The sequence below is a fragment of the Oncorhynchus kisutch genome, linkage group LG2, assembly GCF_002021735.2.
Source record: "Oncorhynchus kisutch isolate 150728-3 linkage group LG2, Okis_V2, whole genome shotgun sequence".
In the NCBI taxonomy this organism is placed as follows: Eukaryota; Metazoa; Chordata; class Actinopteri; order Salmoniformes; family Salmonidae; genus Oncorhynchus; species Oncorhynchus kisutch.
The window spans coordinates 39,173,622-39,188,471 of record NC_034175.2 but is presented as its reverse complement, the minus strand read 5'-3'; the positions used below and the strand labels follow the sequence as shown (position 1 = coordinate 39,188,471).

The 14,850-nt window shown below is 45.4% G+C and overlaps 1 protein-coding gene across 4 annotated transcripts in view; it reads right to left on the bottom strand.

Annotated features, from left to right (window-relative positions):
• Positions 1-13,247: 13,247 nt before the first annotated feature.
• The window catches only part of LOC109865618 (villin-1), a 33,153-nt gene continuing 31,550 nt past the window's right edge, over positions 13,248-14,850 (bottom strand). For all 4 annotated transcript variants that reach the window (XM_020453943.2, XM_020453957.2, XM_020453951.2 and 1 more), the window contains exons 19-20: positions 14,401-14,553; positions 13,248-14,262 (exon numbers count right to left, since the gene is read on the bottom strand). In XM_020453943.2, coding sequence (XP_020309532.1) covers positions 14,149-14,262; positions 14,401-14,553 — 267 coding nt within the window. In that variant the 3' untranslated portion in view covers positions 13,248-14,148. The remainder of the gene's footprint in view (positions 14,263-14,400; positions 14,554-14,850) is intronic.

The following is a 14,850-nucleotide window of genomic DNA, read 5'->3' as shown; positions in this document are numbered from 1 at the left end:
ACAGTATGAGTCATATAACCCATAAAACCTAGCGGTAAAACCTGGAAATGGTTCCAATCGTTGTTTTTTCACCATTCATTTCTACGTTGGGGATTTTGGAACTACTTCATACACCACATGTCCAAAAGTATGTGGACACCTGCTCGTCGAACATCTCATTCCAAAATCATGGAAATCAATATGGAGTTGGTCCCCCATTTGCTGCTATAACAGCCTCCACTCTTCTGGGAAGGATTTCCAGTAGAAGTTGGAACATTGCTGCGGGGACTGACTGATGCCACAAGAGCATCAGTGAGGTTGGGCACTGATGTAGGGCAATTAGGCCTGGCTCGTAGTTGGAGTTCCAATTCATCCCAAAGGTGTTCAATGGCGTTGAGGTCAGGGCTCTGTGCAAGCCAGTCAAGTTCTTCCACACCGATCTCAACAAACCATTTCTGCATGGACCTCGCTTTGTGCACGGGGGCATTGTCATGCTGAAACAGGAAAGGGCATTCCCAAAACTGTTGCCACAAGGTTGGAAGCACAGAATTGTCTAGAATGTCATTGCATACTGTAGCATTAAGATTTCCCTTCACTGGAACTTTCTGGAATTTTAAACCTGACTGAGTCTGTAATACCAACATGTTTCAAGCCGACCATCATAATCCCTGTGCCCAAGAACACTAAGGTAACCTGCCTAAATTACTACTGACCCGTAGCACTCACGTCTGTAGCCATGAAGTGCTTTGAAAGGCTGGTTATGGCAAACATCAAACCATTATCCCAGAAGCCCTAGACCCACTCCAATTTGCATACCGCTCCAACAGATCCACAGATGATGCAATCTCTATTGAGAGAAATGGCCCTGTTTTTTTTTTTTTTTTACCAGAAAAGGTAACTCATCCACCATGGCAGAAGAGGAAGTTCCAGACTGTTGGTTGGGAAACAATAACAAAGAGGCATGAGAATTGGGTGTTGAGGGACGGGACCACATTGTCCAAGGTGGGTTTGTATTATGATAAACAATACATTTTCTGTCCAGATAAAGATGTTGATGCAGCATTGAAAAAGGCCGACCACTGACCAAATGTCTCTTTGTTTTCCAGTCCATCCCTCAGGACATCCCGTGCGTGGACGTGCTGTGGCAGTGTGATTTTTGAGCGCAAGCATCCAGTTGTGGAGATCGAGCCTGTGGATGGACAGATCAGTAACTCATCAGATATGATACAATATTGTGTAAAACATTGAATTTGTCGATCCATCGACATTTTGACTTTATGTCCAACAAAGAAGCAGGTGCCGCTTCCAGTGAATTGGAGCTGACCTTGGACCTGGTGCCAGTGAGGATGGTCTTCACTGAGGCGGTAAGACCCTCCCTCTTGATATAAAAATCAATGGTAAGGCCCCTTGCACCATAGGGACACTTGACCTCCACCGCTGTGGTGGCCACTAGACCATCTGGTGAGGCACCCAGGATGCCAGACCCCATGAACCAAAGCCATGCCTCATGCACATCCATCTCTGTAGACATTTTGAATGCCTTGATGTCCACTTCTTGGTTATCTGTGCCCCACTTTACAGACAACACCCCACCCAATGACATGCCATTCCACAGAATCTGCTTCGGAGACGGTTGAGAGAGAGAGAGAGAGAGAGAGAGAGAGAGAGAGAGAGAGAGAGAGAGAGAGAGAGAGAGAGAGAGAGAGAGAGAGAGAGAGAGAGAGAGAGAGAGAGAGAGAGAGAGAGAGAGAGAGAGAGAGAGAGAGAGAGAGAGAGAGAGAGAGAGAGAGAGAGAGAGAGAGAGAGAGAGAGAGAGAGAGAGAGAGAGAGAGAGAGAGAGAGAGAGAGAGAGAGAGAGAGAGAGAGAGAGAGAGAGAGAGAGAGAGAGCATTTGCATGTGGTAGAGAGAATCCCCTTGTCAACTATAGAGACCTGCCAAGAGGAAGGATGTTAAGTGCCACATGCCTTTCAATGCATGACTGTGAACACCTTGAAATCCATTAGTTGTAATAAATGTGCTATATAAATAAAGTTTGATTTGAATGATGACACTGCAGCTGTACAATATTTAATAAACTGTATTTATCACAAGAGGACAAGTACAATTTTTCGTGATCAACTTCTAATTGATCACTTGGGATTTTATCACTTGACATATCAATCATATAGTGGGAAGGATCCTATAAATAAAGACTGTGAATTTATGTACCATCTGTATAAATGAATACTGTGCCTTCGAAGATTTTTCTCTGGTCATAATACTATAGTACAGGCTGTTCAGTTCAATCCATCCTGAATGTTAATAGATTTTTTTAAATGAATTCTCATCAATCACAACATTCTACAACTGAGATATCACTCATCTAATTCTGGTATCCAGGGTAATCTGGTTAATGATTATATCATTGATTGGGGATTTTTCCTTGTAGAATGTTGACAGCTGTATACAACACATTGTATTGCTAAGATGCTCAAACTAACCTTAATAGCTACACTCACCGACACAGGATAAACTGTATCCCTCATGCTGGCCCTGACCAAAGCAGTAAGTTGTAGTGGTCTAACTAGCTCTGCTAACTACTGCTTTGTTAACTAGCTCGCTGAAGTGCAGTCAGTGGCTAGCTAAAACAGAGAAAATGTACGGAAGAAGTTCAACACTTTATTCAATTCATTTCAATACAGCACATGGATTCATCATGGATTGGACACAAGGTCTTTGATCCTGCTGGTGAACGGTAGCTGACGGCGTCAACTAGAGATGACGTGCAGTAGCTTCTCGTAGTAGTTTGTCGTCTTGCTGAGGTCTTCTCTGTTGCTAATTAGCGTTTATTTTTTGTTTAGTCAATTAAGGCAAATGTATTGATAAAACTCACCTTGTCCGAGAGGGAATTACACGGTTATCAAAACCCCACCCCAAGGTAAGCCAACACCAAACATATACTTAATTTAAAGTGTTTGTAAAATTCACCATTGGGACAATTTCCGTGTTTGACTGCTCGGTTTTATTGGTATTATGACACATCCTCCAGGCGAGATGGATGTCATATTTGATAATTTGTCTCCCAATGATGTATATAAACCCTGGATAGCTGACGCTATGTCTTGGCCAATAAGGGCCTCTGAAGCAGGCCGTTATTGTCATACTCCTCCCTTTCAGGGCTTTGATTAATGGAAGTGAATAAGGGAAAAACAAGATGCCCACATTAAAACAGTCAACTTGTCAACAATGCGCGGCATATGAATGCAGCCAGCACTAATTCAAAGGATGCGAGAAGACATTTCATATGTACAGTAAATGGGTGATTCTGCAACTTCGGGCACTTTGGCCTTGCAAGCTTTCAGAAATGAAAAGTAATTGAAAAAACCCTTTTCCAGTATTATATTTGTCTTTGATTTGCCTAGAAACAATATCTGCTAATCAAATCAAATTTATTTATATAGCCCTTCGTACATCTGCTGATATCTCAAAGTGCTGTACAGAAACCCAGCCTAAAACCCCAAACAGCAAGCAATGCAGGTGTAGAAGCACGGTGGCTAGGAAAAACTCCCTAGAAAGGCCAAAACCTAGGAAGAAACCTAGAGAGGAACCAGGCTATGTGGGGTGGCCAGTCCTCTTCTGGCTGTGCTGGGTGGAGATTATAACAGAACATGGCCAAGATGTTCAAATGTTCATAAATGACCAGCATGGTCCAATAATAATAAGGCAGAACAGTTGAAACTGGAGCAGCAGCACGGCCAGGTGGACTGGGGACAGCAAGGAGTCATCATGTCAGGTAGTTCTGAGGCATGGTCCTAGGGCTCAGGTCCTGCAAGAGAGAGAAAGAAAGAGAGAAAGAGAGAATTAGAGAGAGCACACTTAAATTCACACAGGACACCGAATAGGACAGGAGAAGTACTCCAGATATAACAAACTGACCCTAGCCCCCCGACACATAAACTACTGCAGCATAAATACTGGAGGCTGAGACAGGAGGGGTCAGGAGACACTGTGGCCCCATCTGAGGACACCCCCACACCACTAGAGGGATATCTTCAACCACCAACTTACCATCCTGAGACAAGGCCGAGTATAGCCCACAAAGATCTCCGCCACGGCACAACCCAAAGGGGGGGGGGGGGCGCCAACCCAGACAGGAAGATCACTCAACCCACTCAAGTGACACACCACTCCCAAGGATGGTATGAAAGAGCCCCAGTAAGCCAGTGACTAGGGTTAGAGGCAGAGAATCCCAGTGGAAAGAGGGGAACCGGCCAGGAAGAGACAGCAAGGGCAGTTCGTTGCTCCAGAGCCTTTCTATTCACCTTCCCACTCCTGGGCCAGACTACATTCAATCATATGACCCACTGAAGAGATGAGTCTTCAGTAAAGACTTAAAGGTTGAGACCGAGTTTGCGTCTCTTACATGGGTAGGCAGACCATTCCATTAAAATGGAGCTCTATAGGAGAAAGCCCTGCCTCCAGCTGTTTGCTTAGAAATTCTAGGGACAATTAAGAGGCCTGCGTCTTGTGACCGTAGCGTACGTGTAGGTATGTATGGCAGGACCAAATCAGAGAGATAGGTAGGAGCAAGCCCATGTAATGCTTTGTAGGTTCGCAGTAAAACCTTGAAATCAGCCATTGTCTTGACAGGAAGCCAGTGTAGGGAGGCTAGCACTGGAGTAATATGATACTTTTTTTGGTTCTAGTCAGGATTCTAGCAGCCGTATTTAGCACTAACTGAAATTTATTTAGTGCTTAAAAAAAAGTAGAGCATTGTAGTAGTCTAACCTAGAAGTGACAAAAGTATGGATGAATTTTTCTGCATCATTTTTGGACAGAAAGTTTTGGATTTTTTCAATGTTACGTAGATGGAAAAAAGCTGTCCTTGAAATGGTCTTGATATGTTCTTCAAAAGAGAGATCAGGGTCCAGAGTAACGCCGAGGTCCTTCACAGTTTTATTTGAGACGACTGTACAACCATTAAGATTAATTGGCAGATTCAACAGAAGATCTCTTTGTTTCTTGGGACCTAGAACAAGCATCTCTGTTTTGTCCGAGTTTAAAAGTAGAAAGTTTGCAGGCATCCACTTCCTTATGTCTGAAACACATGCTTCTAGCGAGGGCAATTTTGGGGCTTCACCATGTTTCATTGAAATGTACAGCTGTGTGTCATCCGCATAGCAGTGAAAGTTAACATTATATTTTCGAATGACATCCCCAAGAGGTCAAATATATAGTGAAAACAATAGTGGTCCTAAAACGGAACCTTGAGGAACAGACAGATAAGATCTAAACCAGGCCAGAACTTGTCCATGTAGACCAATTTGGGTTTCCAATCTCTCCAAAAGAATGTGGTGATCTATGGTATCAAAAGCAGCACTAAGGTCTAGAAGCATGAGGACAGATGCAGAGCCTCGGTCTGATGCCATTAAAAGGTCATTTACCACCTTCACAAGTGCAGTCTCAGTGCTATGATGGGGTCTAAAACCAGACTGAAGCATTTCGTGTACATTGTTTGTCTTCAGGAAGGCAGTGAGTTGCTGCGCAACAGCCTTTTCTAAAGTTTTTGAGAGGAATGGAAGATTCGATATAGGCCGATAGTTTTTGATATTTTCTGGGTCAAGGTTTGGCTTTTTCAAGAGAGGCTTTATTACTGCCACTTTTAGTGAGTTAGGTACACATACAGAGGATAGGGAGTCATTTACATTCGACATAGGAGGGCCAAGCACAGGAAGCAGCTCTTTCAGTAGTTTAGTTGGAATAGGGTCCAGTATGCAGCTTGAAGGTTTAGAGGCCATGATTATTTTCATCATTGTGTCAAGAGATATAGTACTAAAACACTTGAGCGTCTCTCTTGATCCTAGGTCCTGGCAGAGTTGTGCAGACTCAGGACAACTGAGCTTTGAAGGAATACGCAGATTTAAAGAGGAGTCCGTAATTTGCTTTCTCATAATCATGATCTTTTCAATAATGGCTGCGATTGTATTATTCAGGAATTCATATATTTCTGTCATTTTCCGCAGATAGCCATAGACACATGTAATTTCCATCACGTCATTAAACATCCATTTTTAGTTGAAAATGAAATATCATACAATTTATTTATAACACATTTCTTATATATTTGTACGTTAACTTGTATTGAATATTATTTTAAGTGATTTTTAAGGTTTTCCTTGTCACGCCTTGGTCATTGTATTTTGTGTTTTCGTTATATATTTGGTCAGGCCAGGGTGTGACAGGGGTTTATGTTATTGTATTTCGTATTGGGGTTTGTAGTTTTGGGATCGCGGCTATTTAGTTATTTCATGTATCGTCACTTTTTCCATTAAAGACATGAGTAACCACCACGCTGCATTTCGGTCCGACTCTCTTTCTACAAACGAAGAACGCCGTTAAAGAATCACCCACCTCATACGGACCGAGCGGCGTGGAAACAGGCAGCGACCGCAGGAAAAGCGAAAGGAGGACGTTATGGACAGCAATGGCATGGAGTATACGACGTGGGAAGAAATCGACAGGTGGGCGGCCGACCCAGAGAGAGTGCAGGAGCCCGCATGGGATTCGCTGGAACAGTGCGAAGAAGGCTATAGGCGAATGGAGTTGGAGAAACAGACACGGCGGCGCAGAGCGAAACCCGAGAGTCACCCCAAAAAATGTATTGGGGGGGGGCTCAGAGGGAGAGTGGCTGAGTCAGGAGATGGACCTGAGCCAACTCTCCTTGTTTATCGTGAGGAGCCAAGGAGGAGACCAGAACCAGAGCCGGTGTTAGAGGTGAGCGAAGCAGAGACTGTGAAGGAGTTAATGGGGAAAGTGGAGTGGAGAGTAATGAGGGAGTTGCTAGCTTGGTGCTATAGATATCATATTCGTCCGACGGATCGTGTCGGGGATTTGATGGCACCTGAGTTAGCGCTCCATACTCGTCCTGAGGTGCGTGTTAGTCGGCTGGTGAAGTTGGTGCCAGCCTCACGCACCAGGCCTCCTGTGCACATCCCTAGCCTTGCACATCCTGTGCCACCTCCACACACCAGTCCTCCGGTAGCAGCTCCCCGCACCAGGCTTCCTGTGCGTGTCCTCGCTCCAGTATCACCAGTGCCCGCACCACGCATCAGGCCTACAGTGCGCCTCGCCTCTCCTGCGCTGTCGGAGTCTCCCGCCTGCATGGAGCAGTCAGAGCTGTCAGTCTGCAAGGAGCTGCCAGTCTGCAGGGTGCTGTCAGCCTGCATGGAGCAGTCAGAGCTGTCAGTCTGCATGAAGCAGCCAGAGCTGCCAGTCTGCAAGGAGCTGTCAGCCTGCATGGAGCAGTCAGAACTGTCAGTCTGCATAGAGCAGCTAGATCCGCCAGTCAGCCATGATCTTCTAGATCTGCCAGTCAACCAGATTCTTCCAGATCAGCCTGTCAACCAGAATCTTCCAGACCAGCCAGGATCTACCGGAGCCTACTACCTACCTGAGCTTCATCTCAGTACTGGGCTTCCTCTCAGTACTGGGCTTCCTCTCAGTACTGGGCTTCCCCTCTGTTCCGGGCTGCCCCTCAGTTCCGGGCTGCCCCTCAGTTCCGGGCTGCCCCTCAGTCCCGAGCTGCCCCTCAGTCCCGAGCTGCCCCTCAGTCCCGAGCTGCCCCTCAGTCCCGAGCTGCCTCAGTCCTGAGTTGCCCCTCAGTCCCGAGTTGCCCGAGTTGCCCCTCAGTCCCGAGCTGCCCCTCAGTCCCGAGCTGTCCCTCAGTCCCGAGATGCCCATCAGTCACGAGCTGCTCCTCAGTTCTGTGGGGTTCTGGGTGAGGACTATTAGGCCATGGTCGGCGGCGAGGGTGGATTATCCCAGGACGCGAAGGGGAGGAACTATGACATTTATGGAGTGGGGTCCACGTCCAAAGCCGGAGCCGCCACCATGGACAGACGCCCACCCGGACCCTCCCTATGGTTTTGAGGGGCGTCCGGGAGTCCGCACCTTTGGGGGGGGGTTCTGTCACGCCTTGGTCATTGTATTTTGTGTTTTCGTTATATATTTGGTCAGGCCAGGGTGTGACAGGGGTTTATGTTATTGTATTTCGTATTGGGGTTTGTAGTTTTGGGATCGTGGCTGATTAGGGGTGTTGTATAGGCTTGGCTGCCTGAGGCGGTTCTCAATCAGCAGTCAGGTGATTCTTGTTGCCTCTGATTGGGAACCGTATTTAGGTAGCCTGAGTTCGCTTTGTCTTTCGTGGGTGATTGTTCCTGTCTCTGTGTAGTGTTCACCAGATAGGCTGTAGTTAGGTTTCACGTTCCGTTTGTTGTTTTTGTATTTATTTAGTTATTTCATGTATCGTCACTTTTTCCATTAAAGACATGAGTAACCACCACGCTGCATTTCGGTCCGACTCTCTTTCTACAAACGAAGAACGCCGTTACATTCCTAATATTAATAATTCAACATGACCCCTGAATGTATAAACTTTCCTTTGTCACAGCTGAAAACATTTATTTATCATGAAAAATAAAATATTTCCACATAACCTTTTTTGTGAGTTTATTACAACAATCATATCTATTTCCCTATCTACAACAAATCAATCAATATAAATTATACATAGTATACTCATTACCACCTGGGTGTGGTGGAAATGACATATACAGTGCATTCGGAGAGTATTCAGACCCCTTGACTTTTTCCACATTTTGTTACGTTACAGCCTTATTATAAAATTGATTAATACATGTTTTTCCCTCTTCAATCTACACACAATATCCCATAATGACAAGGAAAAACAGGTTTTTATACATTTTTGCAACTGAAATATTACATTTTCATAAGTATTCAGACCCTTTACTCAGTACTTTGTTGAAACACCTTTGGCAGTGATTACATGCTTGAGTCTTCTTGGGTATAACGCTACAAGCTTGGCTCACCTGTATTTGGGGAGTTTTTCCTATTCTTCTCTGCAGATCCACTCAAGCTCTGTCAGGTTGGATGGGGAGCGTTGCTGCACAGCTATTTTCAGGTCTCTCCAGAGATGTTCGATCGATCGGGTTCAAGTCCGGGCTCTGGCTTGGCCACTCAAGGACATTCAGAGACTTGTCCCGAAGCCAATCCTGCGTTGTCTTGGCTGTGTGCTTAGAGTCGTTGTCCTTTTGGAAGGTGAAGGTCCGCCCCAGTCTGAGGTCCTGAATGCTCTGGAGCAGGTTTTCATCAAGGATCTTTCTGTACTTTGCTCCGTTCACCTTTCCCTTGATCCTGACTTGTCTCCTAGTCCCTGCCACTGATAAACATCCCCACAGCATGATGCTGCCACCACCATGCTTCACCATAGGGATGGTGCCAGGTTTCCTCCAGATGTGACACTTGGCATTTAGGCCAAATAGTTCAATTTTGGTTTCATCAGATCAGGTGCCTTTTGGCAAAATCCAAGCAGGCTGTCATGTGCCTTTTACTGAAGAGTGGCTTCTGTCTGTCCATCTGTGGTAAATTCAATTGTTGGACATGATTTGGAAAAGCACACACCTGTCTATATAAGGTCCCACAGCTGACAATGCATGTCTGAGCTAAAACCAAGCCATTTTCAATTCAGGCTGTAACACAACAAAATGTGGAAAAAGTCAAGGGGTATGAATACTTTTCAAAGGCACTGCATATTTCTCTTGACGGAGTGATGCTGAATGTAAAAAATGCTAATACAGTCATGCAACCTTTGGAAAATCATAGAATAGCCTCTAAATATGGAAAACGTTGATACAGTTTGGGCTAAACTGTTGAGCAACTGGAATTGCCTACTATTGTTACACAGTTGCAGAAGTACAGCATGCAATAGTAAAGTGTTGTTTGGTATGTGTCCCAAGCAATTCTATGGTGACAGGGCAAAAACAGTACCTTACTGTAACGGCGTTCTTCGTTTGTAGAAAGAGAGTCGGACCGAAATGCAGCGTGGTGGTTACTCATGTTCTTTAATGAAGAAAAAGTGACGGTACATGAAATAACGATAAATACAAAAACAACAAACGGAACGTGAAACTTATTACAGCCTATCTGGTGAACACTACACAGAGACAGGAACAATCACCCACGAAAGACAAAGCGAACTCAGGCTACCTAAATACGGTTCCCAATCAGAGGCAACGAGAAGCACCTGACTGCTGATTGAGAACCGCCTCAGGCAGCCAAGCCTATACAACACCCCTAATCAGCCGCGATCCCAAATACTACAAACCCCAATACGAAACACAACACACAAACCCATGTCACACCCTGGCCTGAACAAATAATTAAAGAAAACACAAAATACTAAGACCAAGGCGTGACACTTACCCTTCCCACCTACTTCCCCCAGGAGACAGCTTACTGCAGAGTGAGTACAGTTCTGGTGGTTGTTGGTGCTGGCGAAGCAGGCTTATCTGCAGCATCCACCCTGGTCAAAGCAGGCTTTCAGCAGGTCCAAGTCCTGGAGGCTATGAGCAGGCCTGGAGGCCGCATCCACACCACCAAACCCTTTGGGCCAGAATATCATTGAGCTGGGGGCCAACTGGATCCAGGAGGGCAATCCACTCTTCCAGGGGAGACTGATGGGAGGAGCTATGGGAGGACAGGCTCATTGTAATGCCTTGAATGGAATCAATGGTACGGCGTCATGTGGGTTCCATTTGTTTGATGTTTGATACTGTTCCATTTATTCTATTCCAGCAATTACAATGAGAATATCTTCCTATATCGCCTCCAATCAGCCACCACTGCTCTCTTCTTGCTAGCCCAGGTAGCGGGGCTCAGCTAGCATCATGTGGCTGCAGGTCTCCGTCACCCCTAGGGACTTGTTCTTCGAGGAGAGCGGGAGGCAGCTGCTGTTGTGGGAGGTGGAGCAGGTGTGTGCCCTCTTCAGTAGGTACTCACCTCCAGCGCTTTTGATTCTGAGATAAGGCATACCACCCAGAGCTTGAGGGGCTACTTGGACGAGGAGGTCACCCAGCTGCCACCCTGCGGCCTTAGAAGACTGCCCAGGGGTGTTTGAGTGGTGCAAGAGGAGCAAATGCACGGATGAGGCCAGGTCCCCCCTGTATGCCTTGCAGCTTGGTCACTACATAGCCTTGGAAAGAGGACTTTTTCAACTTTCTGGGTCCTGGCAAACACTCTCCTGGACAGCCATACCCCTGGAGCCATGCTGTGTGACAGACCAGTAGACAGTATCCACTGGGCTCTGGAGAAGGAGAGCCACACCCATCCAGCCAGAGCGCTGTGCCAGAGGGGCCAGTGCTTTACTGCAGACCACGTCATCGTGACCATCCCTTTAGGCTTCCAGATAGAGAATGTGGGGGCCATGTTCAAGCAAGCCCTCCCAAAGTCCAAGGCCGATGCATATTGGACAAGATCTACCTGCGATTCGAGGACAGGTTCTGGTCCCACGACTGGGTCAGGATCCAAATGGTGTGGGACGCTGGGGAGGATAAAGAGGTATACCAGCACTCTCAGTCAGAGGGTGGTGCCTGGAGAGACATATGGTATAAGATATGTGGCTTCGACACAGTGGCCCGCCATCCCACCATCCTCTGCGGCTGGATCACAGGCCGGGAGGCCGGACATATGGAGAGCCTGGACGAGAAGATGGTGGGTCAGGTGTGTATGAGGTGTGTGTCACGTCTGTCTATCACTCAGGTGCACAGGTCAGTGTCTATCATTGGGTGTGTGGGAGAGAGGTGTGGCCATCATATCTCATCACTGAGATATCTGACATTCCTGTTTAACCTTTCACCCTGTCATTAAGGTGGGGTCTGTAGATATCCTCCAACGGTTTCGCACCATAGATTATATAAATGGATAAATCCATTGATCACGTGACACCATTCATACCTATGTGAAGACTTAACAGGAAGATGGCGCCAACAGACATGGTAGCTCTGTTTCTAGCTCCTAAGCAACATTGCAGTATTTTGTTTTTTTGTGTGTTATTTCCTACATTATTAGCCCAGAACATTATTTTGTGTTATTACATACAGCCGGAAAGAACTTTTGTATATCAGAGCGACGGTAACTCACCAGCATTACGATCAGGTTACAATTAGGGAAAGTCGTATTCCTGGTAGTAATGCTGGTGAGTTACGGTCGCTCTGATAACAAAAAGTTATTTCCGGCTGTATGTGATAACACAAAAAGAGCGGGCAATTTAACTTATCCCAGAGGCTGCTACAAGATGCCTTTGGCAGAGAAAAGGTATTTGGAGTGGACTTCTAGTCCGACTGAGGAGGCGTGCACACCATCCACCACTACCGAGTATATTACTCACTGATGTTCAGTCTCTGGACAATAAAGTAGTGCGAGGATCTCCTTCCAGAGAGAAATCAGGGACAGTAACATACACTGCCCTATCCCCTCTGAACAAGAGGAATACCTACGTATACCTATGCTGTTCATTGACTATAGTTCAGCCTTCAACACCATAGTACCCTCTAAGCTTATCATTAAGATCGGGCCATGGGTCGGAATCCCGCCCTGTGCAACTGGGTCCTTGACTTCCTGACGGCCCCCCAGGTGGTGAAGGTAGGAACCAACACCTCCACTTCGCTGATCCTCAACACATGGGCCCTACAAGTGTGAGTGCTCAACCCCCTCCTGTACTCCCTGTTCACCCATGACTGCATGGCCGCTCACGCCTCAATCATCAAGTTTGTAGACGATTACCAACAATGACGAGTCAGTGCCCTCACCTCTCCCTCAACATCAACAAAATGAAGAAGCTGATCGTGGACTTCAGGAAACAGCAGAGGGAGCATGCCCCATCCACATTGACGGGACCGCAGTGGAGAAGGTGGAAAGCTTCAAGTTCCTTGGCGTGCACATCACTGACAATATGAAATGTTCCACCCACACAGACAGTGTGGTGAAGAAGGCGCAACAGCGCCTCTTCAACCTCAGGAGGCTGGAGAAATTAGTCTTGGCCCCTAAGACCCTCACAAAATTTGACAGTTTCAATAGTAGGCCTACCTTAGCCTACTTGCACAGTACAGGGGTTGGCCTGACTGTGAAAGACCGATATGGGATTTATCATTCAGTTCATGCAGAGTGTATGTCAACTAACCACGTTTCCATCCACAGCTTTTATACAAGTAAAGACAGGAGTTGGAATCGGTTCAGGGAACAGAACAGAGAAATTATTAGAGGAACAGAATCTGAACTGGAAACGAAAGTGATTTATACGGTTATGGTACAGAACTGTTTTTGAAAAGCATGGGAACCCGGTTAGTAACTGTATTTTACCACACTTTGCTATTTCATTTCACATCCAGTTTGAGTTATTATGATTTGCTGAAGGTATTGAACTTACACAAAGTGGGGAATATTATCTTTATTGACTGCCATTCAGCATGGCATTTGAAGGGTCTTCATATAAAGACAAAAACTAAATACCGCAGTAGTTATCCCCATTTGACAATCTTGAATTTCATTGATACATTAGATCTAAACATTTATATTATAAAGCATATGAAGTAACTCATCTTTATTTTTCTGCACTACAACATATAACTAAGCCCTTGCGGTCCTCTGAATATTGGCATTACAAAGAAACATTTTAGACACATTTTCAATGTTAATAAGGCTCATTGTGAAAATAAAGTATAGAACCAATATCATCTCCTGCTTAGTCTTAAATGCTTGACATCTACATTATATATCCAGGTAGAATTCGGTGACACAAGTAGCAATTCAGGGGAAAAGTGCTGCTTATTGTGCCTATGATAAATCTCAGATAACAAAACGTATATAATTATTCCTATCCCCTACACTTTTCCTCTCCATAACTTGATTGTTTAAATTACAACAGCAACATTTCAGGAAAAAAAAGCCTAAGGCACAGTCATTTGATAACCAACAGTAGGTTGGTTATCTGAGAATGTGTGAATGAGTGAATTGCAAGGCTAGATGACAAAACAAAAAACAAAAAAGCAGTGCTAGTGTTCGCAATCTCTGATATTCTCCCTATACTTTTGTTTTAGTGGATCTAATTTGGAATGATGCAAAGTCCACGCAGGGGCAATATGTTTGGAGTTTAAGGATGCACGAATAACGGTGCAAATTCAAGATACAGAATTAAGATGTATAGTTCTTGCATTCCAACCTCCCTATGAAATAGATTCCCAAGAGAGTATTTGAGGAGATACCGTGTGATTTGATGACAGCACGCTGCAATTTTACGCTGTCAAAATGAGACCTGAGGTGCAGATATTCTTCTCCTAGAACAGACCCTTCTCTTTCTTCAGATTCTGCTGCTTCCAGGTGGGCATGGAGTAGAACTCTACCCGGGACACACCCAGGATCAGAGCAAAGTCAGCATTGGACAGATACTCCTGGAAAAGATTGAGGTATGGTATAGTACATGTTAAAATAGATGAGTGACTGACTACATTAATCAGGAATTTAGCTGACAGCTACACTGATGTACAGACTGGTGAGAGACCAATCATGGAGATCCATTGTTATTTTACCTCCTTCTTGGTGGGGTCAACCCCATCGGGCAGGTCCTCTGTCTTGCGGTTCAACAGCTTGTCTGCAGGGAAGGTGGCCCCAATGGTGGGGGACAGCAGTGATTCTCCAATGCTCTTGGAGTTATTTTGAGTAGAGTTGGATGTGCTTCTGTCCTGTAGCCATAAACAGACAACAGACCATTCATTTAACCAGAGCAGAAAATCATATCTGACTGTGGTTTCTATGACGATATAATCATTATTTGGATTTGACTTGCCTAGGTTAGAACACCTGGTCATATGGTGGCTAGACCTTTGGGAACTTCATTGGTGGACATTTTTTCGAATGCATATTAACATGAACACGTAAAAACTGTACATTTCCTTTGGATTGCATACTGTACGTTGCACTGTGCATTTGTAAAGAATGTTTACATGAGAACTGTTTCGTAAATCAGGTGACGTGAGTGG